The 21,297-nt window shown below is 33.7% G+C and overlaps 2 protein-coding genes across 2 annotated transcripts in view; both read right to left on the reverse strand.

Moving 5' to 3' along the window:
* Positions 1 to 7,487, reverse strand: part of LOC108737301 — a 24,712-nt gene extending 17,225 nt beyond the window's left edge. The window contains exon 1 of the mRNA XM_018470070.2: positions 7,291 to 7,487. Coding sequence (XP_018325572.1) covers positions 7,291 to 7,363 — 73 coding nt within the window. The 5' untranslated portion in view covers positions 7,364 to 7,487. The remainder of the gene's footprint in view (positions 1 to 7,290) is intronic.
* A 2,810-nt stretch (positions 7,488 to 10,297) lies between these two features.
* The window catches only part of LOC108737307, a 12,508-nt gene continuing 1,508 nt past the window's right edge, over positions 10,298 to 21,297 (reverse strand). Inside the window, exons 2-5 of the mRNA XM_025981243.1 lie at positions 20,381 to 20,496; positions 16,174 to 16,403; positions 13,120 to 14,110; positions 10,298 to 10,463 (exon numbers count right to left, since the gene is read on the reverse strand). Of these exons, the coding sequence (XP_025837028.1) occupies positions 14,094 to 14,110; positions 16,174 to 16,403; positions 20,381 to 20,466 (333 nt within the window). The 5' untranslated portion in view covers positions 20,467 to 20,496 and the 3' untranslated portion in view covers positions 10,298 to 10,463; positions 13,120 to 14,093. The remainder of the gene's footprint in view (positions 10,464 to 13,119; positions 14,111 to 16,173; positions 16,404 to 20,380; positions 20,497 to 21,297) is intronic.

Genomic DNA, 21,297 nt, shown 5'->3' on the forward strand with positions numbered 1-21,297 from the left:
TATTTTACGTTTGACGTTGTTCCCTCACAATGTTGAAGCGAAAAATTAAAGTGATTTCATTTTTGATAAAATTTATGAAATTGAAAAACATATTCAAAATTGTAAAAAGGATACTTAGAAAAAATTAACTGATTTCTTTAAATAAATAATATAAGTACCTACTTATAGCCAAATGTGTATATGTTAGGCCCGAAGACCGCAACCGCTCAGTGGCCGGAAAAAACGGCCACATCGCGTTCTGGCTGCCTTCGAACGCTCAGAACGCGTTTTGGCTGTTTTTAAACGCTCGCAACGCGTTCTGGCTCGCAATGAATTCACAATCGCCGATGGTAATTTGTTAATGAAAGTGAGGTACCAGCGGACAAAATCTCCTTACGATCAGCATCAACTCAATCATCAGGAAGCAAACAAGGTTTTGTTTTTTGTTTGCAAACAGTTTTTGTAAAAATAAGTAATGTACCTATGTAAAGTACTTGAAAGTTCGAAAAAAACCCTCGTTTGTATTTAATTGTGGTTGTCAAAAATTAAATCTTTCTAATAAAATAAAAAAGGCATGAATATAAGTTTGCGTTATACTCCACAATAAGTTAAATGTGTAGAAAATAAATAGAAATTAATTTGTTTAATGAATAACTTTTCACTTTTTCATTCATTCATTCATATGTCATATGCTCGACAGTATAAGTGTTCAGTGTAACTTTCTTCCTAGAACTGAAAAACAATTATAAGAAATTTAATATTGTTGAAATGATTCGGCGAGAAAAACCCAACCCATCTTTGATATCTAATTATAGTTGTCAATAATTGAATTGTTTCCTACAAACTGAAAAATGGATTGAAATTCATTTGTTTTATAAGTACAATATAAATCTCATTGTACGCAGGTAGAAAGTGGCAAATAATACAAGTCGAACATTAAGAACTCGTTGTGAGCGTTCAACAATTGACAAAACGCGTTCCGGCTGTTTAACAGTTACCAGAACGCGTTGCGAGCGTTTAAAAACAGCCAAAACGCGTTCTGTGCGTTCGAAGGCAGCCAGAACGCGATGTGGCCGTTTTTTCCGGCCACTGAGCGTTTTCGGTCTTCGGGCCTAACATATATAGTTATGTATTATCTATATATTTCTTAACGCTCCAGCACCATGTTTATGTTTGATTTTTATTAACCTCTATAAATGAGAAAACTGTATGAGTGAGAATAATATTCGGGTCCCTTGAGTTCTCGCTTACCCAGGTTTGACTGTATTTTCTTTTTAAGATAGAATTTTTTTCGTATAAATCATTATTTTCATCAAATATAAACATAACAAAGTTTGTAGCCAAGAAAATTTGGCCGAAGTCTATTTTTTATTAACTAGACAACGAATATATCATCAAGACGAGGAAATTACTTAATTACAGTATTCCATCTTTATTTACGAACTAACTTTAAATTATGTAATAGATTACCTCAAACACTAATAATAGGTAAGTATTTTCTAGGTATGTAAGTGTAACAAATGAATTTTATATATCAATTGTTTTAATATATCTAAGTGTAGTTTCTAAATAGTTCTCAATTATTTAAAGAAGCATCGAACGCAAACATTTGTTGAAATATTGCAAATTATAAGCATTAATTTTTAATAAATGTAGATATACAGCACATAAAAATACTTATGTAGGAACTTGATTTAAAAAATGTTTGATATTTTAATTAACGTTGTAATGTGAATTTTATAAATGCAGAGATAAAACAAGATTATCTAACACAGAATTTTTAAGAATAAGCAATTAATACTTTCTACTATCACGACAGTAGAAAACATTAACTTACGATAAGTGTGACCAGAAAGGCGAAAAAATTTGAAAAGCTTTCATTTAAATCAACATAGTACCTACTTTGAAATCCCTTTTTCATGTTCTATGGGCATAACAATAAGACCAAATAACCACCTAGTATTTATATACCCAAACTAGTTCAATGCAAATAAGAACCAACGAATGAATGAATTTATGCAGCACGATTTTTGACATTTCTTTTAACTCAGACGAATACGAAACCAAATTTTTATAATTTTAATTAGTCTAATAACTAAACTTTTTAAAAAAAAATTCCTAGCATATGTATATTTGATGTGTTCGTTGAATCAATTACTAATCATCAAATCAAAAATCATAAGACACCGGATTACCAACTTAAATACACATTGTTAATATTTCTTTTACGTAAAAGGAAATAGCACCAAACGCAAATGTAAACACGTAATTTCCTGAAATAAACTTTATTTATGTGAATGTACCTACATATCGAGGAGGGTTGAATATGTGTATAAAATCAGAGAAATGTGATAACTGTGACGAATTTAATGCTTTCTAGAAGGGTATTATTCCATATGGTACCGTGTATCCGGTTTAGACAGTCACGTTTCCGGTAAGTTTCACGGTTTGTGGTTTGCGTCTGGACATTGAGCTATCGTGATACGTATAATACGTCTCCTAGTTTGACCATAATTCTGCATTTCCTGCTCGCAGGCAGAGTTGTTTAACAATATTTGAAGAAGAAAGTTATAAACTAACAACTGAAATTACAGTAGGTTTGCATCATGTGAATACAGAAATGTGGTAGATATCACATGCATGTATGTACATATAAATAAATATAAATATAGGGTGTTTCATTAGAAAAAATATATATTTTGAGCACCCACAGTATACCCCAACAGGTCTATGAAAATTCTTGCAGCACGTTTGAAATCACCGTAGAAAAAGAACATAAACCATGGAATTCAGTTTTTAAAATATAATTAGTGATGAAGATAAGATCAAAGTAGAAAATTCAGCCTGAACACTATTTTTGGAAAACGGCGCAAAACGTGAAGAAAAAATTTCCCAAACGTTAACGAAACATAACGATACATCAGGGGACAGATTCTTCTTATGTTTTGACCGTAATCTTGCTGTATTATAGATTCCAGTCTAATATAATATGAGGAAACCTGAACCACTAAGAAAGAAACGATAATTTACCTTTTAAAAAATTCAATATATCACAACAGTTCTTTCAATTCATGAATTCTAGATTTTGCAAATTATGGGTTTGACCTCAATCCTGTGCCAAATGGGCGGAGCTTAAAAAACATGGCGATGATGTGATATAATTTGCTATGGTCCCAATAGTATGCAGTGAAATTGTGAATGTTTTAAAATGCAATAAAATAATAAGTACCTATCAGCATAACATGTGATTATGGACTGATAAAAATTAACGAAAAAGAAATTTTCTTGGAGAGGAGCGTGTGATTAGTGGCTACCATCACAAAATTAGGATAAAATCCAATTGAAATAGAACACTTAACTAAGGTGAATTTTATTGCTTTCTTTTTACAAACTTCCAATTTAGAGAGTGATCCATGTGAAATAAACGACTTTAAGTGGAGATATTATATCAATGCAGTGTTTATGCTAAGCAGGTTTAAGTAAACGTTGCAACTGTTTTACTTAATTATTTTCACTTTGGAATTACACTAATTTCTTATCTATCAAAATGTTTAATGCTTCTTTATAAATTCAAATAATGAATACCAACTAACTTTTTATTTGCTTTTGCACAAAGTGAAAACTTGGCAGCTTTTATAATGACTGATTTATTAATTTATTCAACGTTTAATATAATTATAATAAAGAAATTCGCGATTAACAATACTCATTCACAGTATTCGATTCATATACATTTTTATCATATCGTAGAAGTTTTAAATTTCCTTGTCAAATTCAGTCCATATGAATAATCCTAATAGCTAGGTAGCTAACAAAAGTTGTCTTCCAAATTTAGTCTTGCTATTGGACTGGTTCAGATAAGTTAGGACGAAAGGAGTAGTAAAGATATAGTGCAGAGAATAGCGCAGGGTCGAGTCGTCTTCAATAAAAAGAAGTCACTTCCATGCTCGCGAACAGTTAATTTAAAAATTCGAAAAAGGTTTTATATGTGGAAAGAGAAGGTTAGAGGTGAAGAGGTACTAAAGAAAACAGGAGAGCAGAGGACTCTATGGAAGTCAATAAGAATTAGGTGTAATAGGTTAGTAGGACACCTTCTCAGGCATGAAGGTCTAGTCAGAGACATATTGGAGGTAGAAAAAGAGTAGAGGTAGATCTAGATTAGATTACTGTTCGCAAATAGTTAAGGATGTCGGTTGTTGTACTTTTAAGGAAATGCGAAGATTAGCTCAGGATAGGAAAAAGTGGAGATGCATGTCCAACCAGTCCTAGAATTTGCGAACTAGTTACTGCAGGATAATGTTGATTTTGTACTTTTTGTTTTACTCATGACTAAAGTAAAGTAGGAAACAAAAAGGTAATAAGATTTAAATTTTCTAAATGCTCCAATATCCTTGCATATAAATGTCTTTTTTTTCTACTTACTAAAATTAACGCTAAATTAAATATTTATATGAATACTAAACAAGTAGATATGACCCATAAGAACCTTACAATAGGTGGATTTATGATTAATAGTTTCCTTTTGTGCTTCACCTTACGTGTTACTATGTTGGTTGCACTTAATACGCCTGACGCTGTTACTCGTACATACAAAATATTCACGCGCTTGGGCACGAGCTAACGGACGTCCTGTGCTTGGAATTATTTCCGACATCTGTCAACTCATATATACGGTGTAAAACGTCTAGGTGAATATATCTGCAGAATGCCTATTAATTTCTTGTAGGAATTTTGAGGAAGTGATTGGATACCATATGCTACACACATTCGATACGAACAACAGTAGGTATGTTGTTGGCAAAAAGGAAGTAAAGAAGTAACTTACAGGAAGATAATAAATAATATGCAGAATATAAGGGGGCATCAGTAAGTTCAAATTGAAGGTGACGTCGAGAAAAATCTCATAAAATCTCTTCAAAGCGAGCGGGGGGGGGGTTATTGAAAATCTCACGTCAACTTTTCAATTGAAAGAATATATATTATTACATACCTACTTTATCATCATCATAAGGTCGTCAGTCCTAAGACTGGTTGGACACGTACATCCACTCTTTCCTATCCTGAGCTAATCTTTTCTCATTTCCCTAACACTAGAACATCCCAAATCCTTAATTATTTGTGAACAGTAATCTCATCTAGGTCTACATCTACTCTTCTTAAATTCTTCTGCCTGTAATATATCTCTGACTAAATGCCTGAGAAGGTGTCCTGCCAACCTATGTCGCCTATTTCTTATTGACTTTCATAGAGTCCTCTGTTCTCTTATTCTTTCTAATACCTCTTTATTACGGACAATTCTAACCTTATTTTCCAAAAAAAAGTTAGTGTTCGTAATGTGGTGTTACAGGCGAATGATGAGGATACCGTGAATAATGTTAGAAATGAAGAGGTATTAGAAAAAATAGGAGAACAGAGGACTCTTTGGAAGTCAATAAGAAATAGGCGAGATAGGTTAGTAGGACACCTTCTCAGCATGAAGGTCTATCCAGAGACACATTACAGGAAGAAACGGGAGTTAGCAGGGTTAGAGGTAGACCTAGATTAAATTACTTTTCGCAAATAGTTAAGGATGTGGGTTGTTCTAGTTTTAGGGAAGTGCGAAGATTAACTCAGGATAGGAAAGAGTGGAGGTACGTGTCCAACTAGTCTTAGGACTGAAGACCTTATGATGATGGTGAATTATATATCTGCTTATATTTCTTAAGCTATGAAAATCAACCTATTACAAATCGATTATGTATTTATTCGTCACCAGAGTGAATCCCGTATAACCACAACATTTGCTTGTAGATAGAAATCGTAATTAACTGAAGCTAGAGTTAAACTACACCTCACTAATCTTTTTTATTAATTAACAATTCGATAATTACGAAAAAAAATGGTTTAATTTACTTTAAATTTGAAAGTGCTCTAGATTCAACATGAGTATCATTTTAGAGTAAAACATTTGCTAACTAGAGTTTAAAAATCAGCAGATTTCCACAACAAAACAATATAACTATTAGTACCTGTAGATTTACATTGTACGTCATTATTTAATTTTAGACACGTTTACGCGTGAATTGTAATTAAATACCTAAAAATTTCGAAGTTATGCAGACTGAAATTTGATAAAAGCATTTGCAATTTGACACAGTTACATCTACTTAAAATATGTACCTATCAAACCAATATAACAAAAATGTAAACAAATGCAGTTTATTGATTTACATTTTCTTGAAAGAATTTATTTAAGAGAATGTGTCATTATGATAGTTCAGAAACTAGAATAGTTTCTGTAGCACACCCTTAACGACTTAAAAAGATAAAATATGTACTATTTGCAGCATCTCCAAAGAGCATTTTTCCCTTAAAGAGCGGATAATTAATCATTAAATAAATAGCCGTTTCATTAAAATTATTTTATTAGTTTAGGGAATTTATTGCCGTAATACGAGTGTTGGTACCTATACTTATTCTATTGTTTTAAATAAACAAGTTAGCAGTCGTGTCTGGTATAACCGGAAGTTACTGTACGCCAAAACTACGTTATATACGTGGAAAAGCAATTTAATAATCAGATTTCAGCCAATTTCAAAAGCAAAATTGAATTACAGCATTATCAACTATTCTTGTAGCTTGCGTCATTTACTAAGACAGAAACACAAATCACTGAAGTTGATTTTGCCACAGACGAAACTATAATGGTAGTACATTTCGGTTAGATTTTTGTATAGGTTCGTATCACTTTGTGTATTCTAATCTTTTGTTATAAAATTTACTCATATTGCTAACAATTTTTCAAAAAAGAAAAAACTGAAATATTAACGGTTTTAAATACAGGGTATGTCCAAACTGATTTCAAAATAGGTAGATAAATTCATTAATGAAAAAATAGTAAAAAACTGCTTCAGTTAAATTTCTAAAATGTTCACTGTTAAAATGACTTATGAATTATTTAAAAAATTAATCATAAACATGAAAAAGTTGTTGAAGATTTTTGGGAAAAATAGGTAGGAAAATATGAAAACGATAAATAAACACTGGAATATTAGTCTTTTTTTTTTAATAGGCTTATGCTTAGATATTGTTAATGGCATTTACTTTTCCTGAAATATATTGGCAATGTTTTCTTCATATTCTTTACGAATTAAAAGGCGTATAAAAGCAGAAAATTAAATTTAAAAAAAAAAGTTTAAATATCAACACCAACCATAGTAGCACGAATATCACGGAGTTATTCTGAACCGCTCAAGTTCGCGTCTATTTGGAAAGTTTATTTTAAGAATCGGCACATATTCGCACTAGTCTATAAATATAAGTTATACTCACCTAAATAAATGCATTCAGCAATTAAGATAGTAAAAACAGCAACTAATTTCCGGAAATCCGATTCTTTCCACATTTTTGGAAAACAGAAGAAAAAATCGAAACGAACAACAAATAACGAAGTCACAGCACGGAACTTTGTAACTAAACGTTGCGAATAACGAAGCGGTTTGCAGCACCTACCGTACTCTTTACCATGGCAAGACCCACACTAAACTGCCATCGGTCTATTTTTGTAATTTTAACCACATGCATGCTTGCTTAACCAAGCGACAAGCCCCTGAATAAAGTTTTTATAATGTCTTCCTGGTTTGAAAGGGAATAAAGCATATGTCAAGGGGTTGCAGGTACCGGTCTTACAATAAATACGTAACCGAAAATACTCGCTCTTGGGGGTAGTTTGGTCTTTCACAATAAGCAGGTATATACAGTTTGGTAAAATCGATTTTTTTCTAAAGGATTGATGGGTGAAAATCATAAATTTAAGAAGGAACAATTCATAGGGTTGTTAATAAATTAAAGAACTAACTTAAAAAAAACTTTTGGGTGTTTCATTCCTACCAGCCACTAATGCTGGTGGGCGAGTAGTCCCTCTGGACTACGCCGGAAGGTAGGACGGAAGGCCCTCTTTCGGGAATCGTTAGAATGGGTAGGTAGTGGTTCGGGTAAGATGGACGAAATGATGACAGAAGAGCATGAAAGATTATCTGCGGAATATTACTGTCCCAGCATTTGCCCAAGAGATCCAAGGAAACCACAGAATAACATGGCGACGGACCCGGAATAGAACCGACATCTTCCCGAATGCTAAGCAATGGTCTAAACCTCTTGGTCATGTCGCTCAGTAATTAAAGATCCCGTGTACTTATATGAAATAGAGTGTTAGAATATCTATCTATTCCGTAAGGAGCTCTGTTACCCCTTCCTCTCCCTTGATCAGATTTGATAAGATCTAGGGGAACCCCCCCCACGTGGACACTGATTTTTCGATTATCTGTATATAACAATGTATAATTTTTGTATTAAAATGTTGACGTTAGACTTTCAATAATCTCCCGATACTTTAAAATGTTTTGATGAGATTTAGAGAAGCGGAGGGGATGGTCTAGCCACTTTGACTTCTCGTGATTAATGGATGGCTTTTCTTCCAAGTAGTTCACCATTCTTCGATAACGAAACTTTTAGTGGTTATTTGACTGGGGTGGAGTCCTCCAATTTTTCTAAATCTAACAAGACCATGTTCGATTCGGTGTTTTCTTCTGGGATTTTTGGCCGTGGTCTGTGGAATTTTACTTTTCCAAACGTTTCGCCATTCTTTGCTGACGGCATCTTCAGTGGTGACTGAAAAGAAGCAATGCGAAGAACGGCGAAACGTTTGAAAAAGTAAAATTCCACGGACCACGCCCAAAAAGCCAAGAAGAAAACACCGAATCGATATACGCCGGCCGTGAAAGCCTAAGAACTACAGTAAGACCATGTTGGATTACTTGTCCCCAACTTTTTGTAAACTATATTGAGTTAAATTAATTTATGGTAGCAAATGAATAATGGCATTTCTTGTTTTTGTTTATTATATCCATTTATCCAATAATGCAAAATTACTGAGCAAGAATTTCTTCTGATACTTCTGATGGAGGTGCAGAACTGTTCAACAGTAGTGTTATTTGATAGCAAGGAATATTAAACATCTGGAATGAAGATTAGAACAGGTCAGAGAATTTAATGATGAAGGAAAGCAAGAAGTAAAATCAGCAAAAGAACAACATCAGTTACAAAAGTTTCTGGTTCCTTAAATGGAAACTTATTATAAATAGATAATTCAAAGATAATAGTTAAAATATACAGTAGGAACATGAATTTGTATATCTAGAAAAAGGGAAAAATAATAGTAATCAGAGAAAAATAAAAGTTACACTTACCGACATAAAAAAGATGATCCAGAAGCTAATACATTTTCACTGAAGGTTGACGATATTGGGCAGTTATTTACATTTGAGTTATAATCAGACTAAATTACCAGGGTTTCATTACTAATTGTATCCGAAAAAGTCCAAAAAAATATTTTTTGACGATTTAATACTACTAAAAATCGTGTGTAGTCAACATTTGACCAATTGAAATACTCAACATAAATTAGAAAAAAAGAGTATTATCGGCAGGGAACAGAACTCGGGTCGCAGATGAGCATTATATCACTGATGCCTGTTGTAATTAAAGTTCACAAAGCTGAAATTGGTTGATAGTGATATTCAGTTTTACTGAATATCATTAATAAACTAAGTGAAATTTAAGAATTTACTTTAAAGGTAGCGTTAGATTTATTGAAGACGAGTTTAAGTTTTAATTAACGTAACCTAACCTAACCCAACCTATGAAACAAGATACAAATGTACTTCAGGCGTACATTTCTTATTATAACCTCAAAAATATAGATAATGAAACAACATACGTTTATAAAAAGCTTTAAGTAATAATAAGTAACTATTTAGTATAGGGAAAATGCCTTTTAAGTAACTAACTTTGTTTTATTAAATTTTAGAAAAAGTTTATGAAGTTTACTCAGAGACGCTGTATCAGTATCCTGTAAGGATGTTTTTCTTATCAAAACCAGAAAAACTTAACAAGTAATTAGGTTTCATTTATGATGTTGAAATAAATATTTGAAAATTTCACAAAAATGTAGACGCTATCCATAGGTATTCCACGCGTGGATACAGATATATATATATTTTATCAATGACACAAACACCTGCTGAAAATAATGTAGTAATAGTTATTAAAGTTGGATTTTGTTTTACGCGATGATGTTTTTGTAGACTCTGTTCAATCTTGCGTATTTTAAACATATGATCGAAGTATTATTTTCGAACCATTATCTATAAAATCGTTGTGTTGGATCTAAAATTGAGAACTGCTCACAAGTTTTCCAGAATTTTGCAATAAACGCGCTGGTGAATCATTTTACGTAAAAAATCCAACATACAGAGTTTTTTTAAGAAAAATAAGGAACAACTGTAATAATTATTCTCATTTATTATTTATAAGGTACAAAATATTTTAGGTCATTAAACAGGAAGACAATATTTCAATTTATTCAATTCTTCGTAAATTATCTTCAAATTTTCAAACTTTATCTCCTCCTGGCACATTTCGCTTCGAACGTAATATCGTAAGTTCTGTAAAAAATAATAATAAAACTTAAGTTTGACTAGTTCTTGGGTAGTGGATAGTCGTATACATCTATGAGCTTACATTGATTCAAGTTTACAAAAAAAAACAATATTTTAAGATCAGATGTATAAAATTGAAATGGTTCCATAAATCGACATTTAAAAAAAAGATAAATAAACAAACCAAACTCTTCCGATTAAATGAATTCACTGATGAATCAGATATACTTTTATTTAACATCTTTATGCATGACTAATCAAACAAAAACGACCAATTGACGGAACATGAGGGCTGTTTTACGCTTTGTGACTGTTTTTGTGTACAATTAATTAGTTTTTGAGTAGAGAAAAACAAAGAAACATATGGCATTTGTTTTTTAAAAGTTTAAAAAACACATGCAATTCTTATTTTGTCCAATAAACAACGGAATCACGACTGGAGTTCACAAATGACTTTTTATACATGTGGTAAGTACTTGTAAAGTCGTATTTAAAAAAAAACAGATGTGTTTTATTTTTATTAATGCGATTCATTAATCTCAACTATTTGGAAGTATTAGACCATCTGTAAACACATGTGGCGCTTGACAATGCCGTAACTAGAGGTATTTTGAAATCTCATGGGCCCCGAAATGCGTCAGGGGCGGTTCTTATCGCATTCATGGTGTACACTTCAAAAACATTGACTCGGCTTTTAACCATACAAACGATCACGTTTCGACGGCTAATATTTTTAGTGAGAAGTAGAAATCAACGAACAGGATGTGTTTTGTATCTGCGCAAGCGCAACTTAAGGTCTGATTTTCTAAATTACCTCTATCGAGTTCGAAATAGCAAAATCAATAAATTACTGACCAAAAAATTAGCAAACGTTTTTTATTGATTTGATTACCGTATGCGAAAGTGTGAATCTTCGTATACTTCATTTACTTTCTCTTGCGATGTGTCCCTTCCAATGTCTTGGATGCGCGCTAGCAAAATCGTAGGTAGGGAGAAAAAAGCTCATTATACTCTCAACTCTTGCTCATTAAGCATATTTTTTCATACAGTACCTGCCAAAAGTTGTGTTCAATCATGAATGGCAGTGCGAGCCGAAAATAAGCGTTAAAGCCTTTAATATGTCTTCAAATATAAATAAACATCTCGTTGATATTTTTAGTAGTAAATGGTACCAATAACAGCACATTTGAGCAATGCAATTGTAGTGGATAAAATGGTCAATTTTTCGGTGCAGTACTGTACGGATTATACGCTCCTCACCGGTTAAGAGTTTGACCGAGAGTTGTCTTCTTCCTTTTCTGGTCTAGTGATGTTCTTTTCTAGTTTGCGCCGGTCAAACTGAAGGTCACATCGCTACAGAAAGTAAACGAAGTATACCTACTGATTTTGCCGCTCTCATCAATAATAGTACGTAAGAACAGTGTGCGCACGCCGACTAGCTATTGGCAGTAGTGCTAAGACAAATACGTACGAATACAAATTTTACGAAACCGATATTATTATAAGTTTCGTATAGTAATCTTATCATTCTGATAAGATATAAACTTCAAACTATGAAAGACTGTCATAACTGCAGCACTGGATCATTGCAACTCATGTTATACTCGGCAGATGACAATACGTATGCTATTTACCTAATTCCATTAGTCTTTAAATTGCTATGATCTCTATCATTAAATTTAGCAAGAAATAATTCTTCTATATGCTTTCCTTTTTGCCTTTTTTCACTCGTTTTGATTGGAAAAAAGACATTGATGCCCAAATAGTTTGTTTAGCGTGAAAGATCAGAGCCAAAATAGAATTGCAAATAATTTTATTGACGTAAAATCAACATCAATCATTTTATATTAAAATATCTACAACACCATTTTGTTTCCGATCTTTTACACATTTTAATCAGAGAAAGAAACGGAATCTATATTTTCTTTAGCTTTGGGTTCATCATATTAGAGAAGTTTATCGAAACATTTTCAAATGGATTATACGCATTTATTAGCACACCACAATATCTTGTAGTTCTTAGTTTTCCACAGTTGGCGTACATAAATTCGATATTGTTTTGTCGTAATTCATAGAATTTCGTAGTTCCTTGCCGAAGGTACGATAAGTAGTGATTTGGCAGATGCTAATTCAATTTGGAACTTCAAAATTCCATGGACCATGACATTGAACTGGGAAAACAAAATCGATCTAATATTTTAGAGTTTAGAATTTTTTGGGCTCTCTTCAGTTAAAGAATTAGAAGACATTTGTCCTCTTTTTGAGCTTCATACCTTCAATGGCCAATGTGAGCAACTTTCATTCATCATTTTATACAGTTTGATCGACGATACTAGCAAAACTTTTAACGGCAAAAATGCTTTTTACATTTTACAAATAGAAAATACGTTTGGAACAGTATTTTAAATAAAATACAAAATGCACTTCTCAAAAAAGTATTTAAATGCAAGAGAAAAAGCACATTAAGACGCTGCTGTTATCAGCAAATAGCCATAGATAATGTACTTCTTCCTCTTCCTTACACAGAACAACATTGGTTTGGACGACGATATACCAAAACTACCTATAATGTGCTGATGAGAACTAGTAAGTTCGGAATCGCGATCAACACCTGATAGTTTAGAAAAATTGGTGATCAAGAAATAATGACAATTGTATTTACCTTCAATGTTATGAGCCACACTTTCTCTACCTCCAAATTCTGGCACTGAAGATTATCTATGATGTACTCCTTGATTAAGGATAATTCTTCGCTATTTGATGAAGTGATTTTTAAATTGTTCTCTTTGTTATCCAGTTCAATTTCAACGGAATTGGTTCCGGTTGATAACTTAACCTTTATCGTATCTTTCTGATCAGCAGTAAAGGATGAAAATATTTTACTGTTTAATTTGTAATAGCTGTTTGCAGTAATGACGTTGAAAAAATGTTTTACTGAACATTTACACCTAAATTCATACTCTAATTTTGGCATAGTAAACAGATGGCTGCTATAATTATTCCCACTAAGTAATGAATACATTCTATTTTTAAACGTTAATGATTCCTCTTGAGTATGAGGTCGAAAATGATAAGAAATGTCCACTAGAGTTGACGAAACATTAATGGGAGTCCAGGTAGATCCTAATATCACAAACAATGTCACATCGACTTTTGTTGGTTCTAAAGATTTCTCAAATGGTAAGATAATTTTAAAGGGTAGCTTATGTTCAGTTGAAATGTTTACGTTTTTCATCGCACAAGCTTGTGAATTTTTAACACGAACGCTAATGAACCATTTCTGATTTAAAATTAGATCAACAAAATTCTTAGAAATGAACACTGTTACCAAGTAATAATTTTTGTTAAGATATGTTGCTAACTCGTTTAATTCACTTAGACAAATTTCACTGTCGTACAATTCATAAATTTGAAACACTGAGTCAAACACCTTCACATCTGTCCTAAAGATATTCTTGACACAAACATTTTTTCTTTTTGCTATGCTGACGGCAATAATTTTATTGTTTTCTGCGGAAATTTCATCTTCCAGTCTTTTCTTTTTTTCAAACTCACTGTCAATTTGGGACAATATGGCTTCATATTTTTTCTTTTGCGTTTCCGTTATGTATTCCATTGAAAAAATATTTAAAAAAGTTACACGTTTTGTGAACCTAAAAAAATTAAGGAGCTAATTATTGATGGTTAAAGTATTAAAATTTATAAATATGTCGTATGAGGATATCGTGGATAGAGGAAAGTTAGAAATGAAGAGGTATTAGAAATAATACGAGAAAAGAGGATTCCATGAAAGTCAATAAGAAATAGGCGAGATAGGCTAGTAGGGCACCTTCTCAAGCAAGAAGGTCTAGTCATAGTCTTATTAGAGGCAGAAACTCTAGTTTTAGAGTAATGCGAAGATTAACTCAGAATAGGAAAGAGTGGAGTTGCGTGTCCAATCAGTCTTAGGACGGACGACCTTAGGATGATGATACACATCATCGAAAAATAGAGACTGCTAAAAACTAATTAGGCAATCCGATCTCTAGTAAAGTATTGTTTGTCATTTTGGAAGCAATCAATCAATGATGTAAAAATTGCTTATGTCTGATATAGAAATAAGAAAATGAAACAATGGGGATACAAATTAACAGTTTCTTTCTGCTCTTCTAAACGTTTTGACCCTTTATTGTGCTTCTTTCCTACCAGTTGAAGTTAGTGAAGGAGCTCTCAGCGATCCCCACTTTGGTCCAGAGAAGTGAGCAGACGGAAGTCTCCTTTAGGAATCGTGAGAATGAATAATCGGTAGAAGTTTCGGAGAGAATGATCAAATGGACGAGATGAAGACAGTAAAGGAGTGAGTGACTATCTATGGAATATTACTGCCTACATAAAAAAATTTGGACTAAGGAAAGTAGTCTCGGAATGAACCAGTGTTCTAATCGTGTGTTTGTTCCTTCTGATTAAAACTGTTCAGATGCATAGCTTCTCCATATGATCTATCACATTAATGAGATGTTGTCAGAACTTTCGTGTTGTCGGGTATGATTCACTATGCTCGTTGGTCATGTTGGTCACGCTGATCACGTTATGTTTTTTACCGGTAATATAGAATATTCTACAAGCACATCAAATCTATCAGAATCCACATAATGTTAGAGTCGTGTACGTCTGTAATAGGACGAAAGGTTTTGACTTTTATTACCGGTTGAATTGTTAGATGGGCATTAAGTTATTTTCTTGTATGAGTTTGCCAATAGGGTCAGTTACTAATTTTACATATCAGAAGAATATTATTTCCTCAGGTATTCGTTCTTATATTTGCGTTTCTTAGTATATCTGTACGATACAGGACTCTCTTGATTTCTTTGTTCAAGTCATTCCTATCTCTCAGTGATTTACATTCAGGAGGATTCCGAGTCATCTGCTTTGGTCTAAATTCTTCTGATTCCTTTGGATAACCTAAGTAAATTATGAGATAGTACCTAATATTCTATAGATTGTCCCTCACTCTTCTCTTGTGTTCATGTTGTTCGAGTTTTGCCTTTCTACTCATAACCACCACCGGTCGCCAGTTTGTATGATTCCTAGAGACTTTTTTCACCTGCCAACCAGCCTCAGCTAGCTGATAGGAATGAAGCATAATAAGTAGGGAGAGCCTTTATGTTTACACCGTCAACACTCTAGGAATAAGGTTTATCAATGAAGATGTTTTAGGGAAATACGAAGGTTAGCTCAGAATAGGAAGAGTGGAGGTGCGTGTTCAACCAGTCGTAGGACTGACGACCTTATGATGATGATGATAATGTTTATGGAAGAGAACTTTTTAGTCATCCTTTTCTAGATTGCTCTGTTTTTACCGATCATTCGATAATTCAATACCTATGTTCGTAGTCTCATTAGTGATTATTTAATTATTAGTGCTATGGATTGTCTTAGCTTCTTTTATGTATTTTTGATTTTAAGAGGTACCACTCTTGATTACAATCCCTGCTAATCCGAAAATTTATTGTAGATGCCCCAGGATTCAAGATTAATTTACGTTGTGGACATTCAAATTAGGCAACCATACGTACAGCACCATGAAGTCATCACAGTTACACAGTTGTATTATTTGCGCGCCAAATACCCTAACTTTCAGTAAGCACAAGAGTATTTGTAGGTTGAAATAACAACAAACAATTTCATGATACGGATAGTAACAATATATAGTAAATGAAACTGCTACAAAACTTACCTGATGTAATAGCAGCAACGGTTTTATTGTTCGTTTCTTCGAACCGCTCGAACTGCACGTGTATCAACGAAAGAAGATTATCGGCTTCTGTTTTTGGAAGCGTTCCATCGTTCCTCATCTTTTGTATTTCCGCGAGGATGCGCTGCAGGACCTGTTCCAACTTTTCATTTAGCAACTGTTCTCTGTTATGTTTCCAACTTATTTCATGATGTCTTATAGAACTTTCACATCTGCGTATAAAAGAATGTAACATATACTTCATAGCTTTTATTTGATCAGTATGCAACAAAAACTTTTGTTTCACAAAAGGAATGTTCGTTGGAACGTCGTGGATGATAATATTTTGATAAAGATGAGCTTCTCCAACAGCTACACTCACACACCCAATAGTTGGTGCTTAAAAGCTTGACTTTCACAAAAGATAAATTCATTAATTATATTAAAGGGTACATCATCGACATGAGAATCGTATCTTGCATCAGGGTGTTGCCCAAATCAGATTATTAAATTTTCTGATGACTTTTGACGGATTTGGAAAGAGTAATTTCTAATTTTCAATATTTCATTTCTAATATTGTGTACAATGTGGCTAAAAGGAAACAATGACAGAGTGACAAGACTTTCCATTTATGTTCATATGGTACCGTGATATTCTTAGTAAATTCATTATCGGTATTACGGTAGTCTGTCCTAAGACTGGTTGGAAACGGATCTCCACTCATATTTATCGTGAGCTAATATTCGCTTTTCCCTTAAACAAGAACATCCCACATCCCACATCCCTAATTATTTGTGATTATCTAGGTCTATTTCTACCCCTTTTAACTCCTGTTTCTGTCTCCAATATGTCTCTAACCAACCCCTCATATCTGAAAAGGTATCGTACCAATCTATCTCATCTATTTCTTATAGACTTAATAGCGCCGTGTTCTCCTACTCTTTCTAATACCTCCTCATTTCTAACCTTTTCTATGCACAGTCTTCTGATCATTCGTCTGTAACTCCAAATATAGAAAGCTTCTAACATTCTCCTTTTCACTTCACCCACCGTCCACGTTTCGCTGTCTTACAGAGCCGTGTTCCAGATATTATTATTAACCGTTAGTGAGTACAGAAGTGATTTCTTTTTGCTTCTTGTTTCACTCTACCCTGCGCTATCCTTTACTGAGTAATCAGACTCCCTAGATCTAAAATCAGACACTTCTTCTAATTCTCTTCTAGTTTTATATTCACTCTTTCCCAATTATTTCTATCCTTGCATGCCAGTATTTTTTGATTTACTTTTGTTTATTTTTATGAAATACTGTTTTATAAATACCACTTTTATTTAAGGCTATCTCTAACTCTTCAGTAAATTAAAAACCTATAAATAATACAGGACACGTCCTACAACGAATCCCCCTATTTTTATAGCATTGGTACTTTGATTCTAATTTTTTCCTTCTGCAAAGTTCTATGTCTACTACGTGTCTAAAAGAAATAATTTTCAATTTCTTGCGATCATGAGAACCGAACTGATGTTCTGATTCGGCTGTAAAAGCCGCTGGCGGTTGGAGTTGCTTCCTAACGTTTCACTAGCACGAGTAGCAAACTTCTTTAGAGGTTCTTCCATCTCCGATGCTGGATCAGTTCACCTAATAGTCGCGAAAATCTGTACTAATCATGAGAAATATTTCGCATGTACTTGATATTGTCGAATTCGATTTTATCGAAGGCTTTTATAAATGGAGAATAGTTGTGACGTTAATTTCCAATGTATGGTAGGTTCGAGTTTGTGGTGAAAAGTCAGATAACTATAAATGTTGGGGGGGGGGGGCAATAATACTCCACAGAACTATTTTCACGTTTCCTGCAAGTATGTTAAAGAATGAGTGAAGTAAACCTTCCACCATACCCTTCGGTTTTACCTAACGTATTGGTAGAAGGAACTACCCGCCTACCAGCATTAGTAGATTAGTAGCTGGTGGGAATGAAACCCCAAAAATCGAGTTTATAAACCTGCTACATAGTTTTGTACACAACGTAGGGTTCTAACCACTAGACGATCACGGCTTGACCGAGCGGCATGGTCTAGAGGTCTAGACCATTGCTTAGCATTCGGGAGGACGCCGGTTCGATTCCGGGTCCGTCTGTCTTGGTCCAAGTTTTTCTGTGGTTTCCTTGGATCGCTTAGGCAAATGGCAATATTCCACAATAATCTTTCATTCTCTTCTGTCTTAATTTCGTCCGTCTCAACTCTCTCACCCGAACCACCACCCACCCATTCCCACGATTCCTGAAAGCAGGCTGAAGAGAGCCTTCCGCCCTACCTTCTGGCGTAGTCCGGAGGGACTACCCGCCCACCAGCATTACTGGCTGGTGGGAATGAAACACCCAAAAAGTTTGTACAAAATAGATCCGAGTTTCCGAGTGTTTGAGACGAAAACGATACTTGATTTTTGTTTATCCATTTGCAGGGCCGTAAGCACACCCAGCAGGTATTTTGGTGTCCCTTATGATTCTTTCTTGAGATGATACTCTCGATAAACTAAATTACTATTATTTTTCGGAAGAATTATACAAAATGGTGGAGATTGGAGAAAGTAGGTACATCAAGTACCTCTGACTCGTTATGAATAAAAAATTAACACTAAAATCGTTGGGATGTCCAGCCAGCATTGATGGGGTCTCTTTTTATTTGAGGGCGTTCCCCTTTCTTCCGGCACTAACTAAAAGATTTTGAGAACGTGGGAGCTCCCGTTAGGTTGCGCTGATCGAATTGTACATTGGCTAGAGAATAAATTCCATATCGTGACTAATTTTGTTCCTTTGGGTTAAAACTTTGTATACTATAAACAACGGACGATCATTAGAGGTGATGGTTCAAAGTATTGCTTACATCTAATAAAATTCTCCCAATGTTATTAAATACGGGGAAACAATACAAACGAATTATATTGCTATGAACAGACGTTGATTATTATTAGTTATATTGGACATTCCATCTTTCCGGCTTGCCCATTCAGCTTGAGCTAAATTGCAAAAGTTTTAATTTAGTTATAGAGCATTAATTAACCTTATTCTGTTTGTTTCCCTAGAGCTACCCTTCAATATGAGGCTACGAATTCTAAAACTAAACCAATAAAATTATCGAGTAACCAGTGGCGCTTTCATTTAGAACTGCATCACCTCGTGTCTTCACATAATATCATACAATATTTAATATAATAATTCCCTTTTTTCTTTAATTCTTTCATTATACTTATACAATAGATGTATAATTTTTAAGGTTAATGAAGGGGTATTAGAATAAGAGTGGGAGAACAGAGGGAGTTGTGGAAATCAAGCATGAAGGGCTAGTTAGAAACATATTAAAAGCAGAAACAAGAGTTAAGACGAGTTGAGGTAGACCTATAGTGGATTAATCACAAATAGTTAAGAATGTGGAATGTTTTAGTTTTAGAAAAATTCGAAGATTAACTTAGGATAGAAAAGAGTGGAGGTGCGTATCCAACCAGTCTTAGAACCGACGACTTCATGGTGATGATGATGAAGGTTAATGTCAGTTTGTGAGTAGCCGTCCCTCAGTTTATGAAAAATATATTTGTATGGAATTGTGGGTTTAACAGCTTTAGTGGCGTGAAGTTGCTACGTAGGAAATTGTAGGTGAGACTTTGAGGGAGACAGCGATGTCGCTTCTCTAATGTTGACTCTCTCAGATTTTACATCACAGTGCCTTCTTCAGGTCACGTGGAAGATTACTCTTCCACTTAAAGATACAATAAATTTTTTTTGCGAACTAAAACAGTTGCGTCATCTATTCAATATAAGATGTTGTTATTCTCTACTTCATTATTTAGTAGATAGACATTAAAACAACATCACTGTTTCAGATAAAAATGATTACTTATTTTATACTTTTGGATATTTTGCATTAGTAACAAAAAGGTATCCATCCTAGTATTCATTGCATAATTTTAAAGTTTCCAAAACTATACATGCAGAGAGTAGAATTTCTTTAGTCTTTCTGAGAGTTCTATTTATGTTTGTCTGAATTGCTCTTAATTTCTTGAAAAAAAGGTTCTAACGGATATTTTTGTATATTCTCCTATGAGCCTTTCGCCACCAGTATCAGTCAGCCCATTTGATAATTTTTTAAATGAAAATAAATTATTAATTGGGACCCTTAAACTGAGTAGTGTTTAATGACAATGTCTGAAGTAATCACCTTTGAAACTCTAATTTAGTTATTTTTTTCTCCAGGCTTGCAATTTGCTGCTTATATTCCAACACTAGATTTTGGCATTTCTCCATATTCCTTTTCAGCGTGTCGATAAGGTTGTCCTACAATTAGAGACGGGACAGGAAATTAATACTTCTCAAGGTTAGTAGGCGAGACTTTATTCTACTAAATAATAATAGAACATCTGTTTCAAGATACAGAATTTGTGGATTTATATCATAAAACAAGAAAAATTGATTTTGAAAATACGTTTGGTTTTGGGTCTCTCTAAATCATATCAAATTATTTTACGATAAGAACTCTTGTAAAGTACCGTAGGTAGTCTCGATAAGTTCACTTCACCAAATAGAAGAGTGAGGTTATGTAATATTCAAATAAAGGTAGGGTGTCGCCATCAGGTGGGTATTTACTGTTACTGAAGTATTTCAAGCGTTGGACAAGGCTTTACTAAGATATATTAGAGACTTTGAAATACGCTAGTGAATTCTTGTGTAACGCTTGAAACACTTCAGTAGGAGTAAATACTCATCAGATAACGATATATTGGCTTAATTTGGGTATTATTGAGAGATGTTGTTTCAAATTGTCTGTTTGGTATAATAATTTGGCTTTAGCAAACGCGACCAAAACGACCGCAAACGTATAGGTCTCTATTTAAAATTTAAGTGTAGGTACTGTTTTTAAATAAACAATATTGTTTGGCTGTTTACTTGTTGTTGGATGGAAATGGAATTCAAGGTAATTGGGCATGTCTTGTTAGTCACAATTAGTGCTAATTCACTGATAATGCAATATTAATTTGAAATCATTTTTTCGATTTTTTATTTACCCACTACAAACTACCTCAAATTAATGAGGGAAAAATTGTTGCTGTTGTCACACCCCCTTCGCTGTTTGTTTCG

Source organism: Agrilus planipennis, unplaced genomic scaffold, assembly GCF_000699045.2.
Source record: "Agrilus planipennis isolate EAB-ADULT unplaced genomic scaffold, Apla_2.0 scaffold9, whole genome shotgun sequence".
Taxonomy (NCBI): Eukaryota; Metazoa; Arthropoda; class Insecta; order Coleoptera; family Buprestidae; genus Agrilus; species Agrilus planipennis.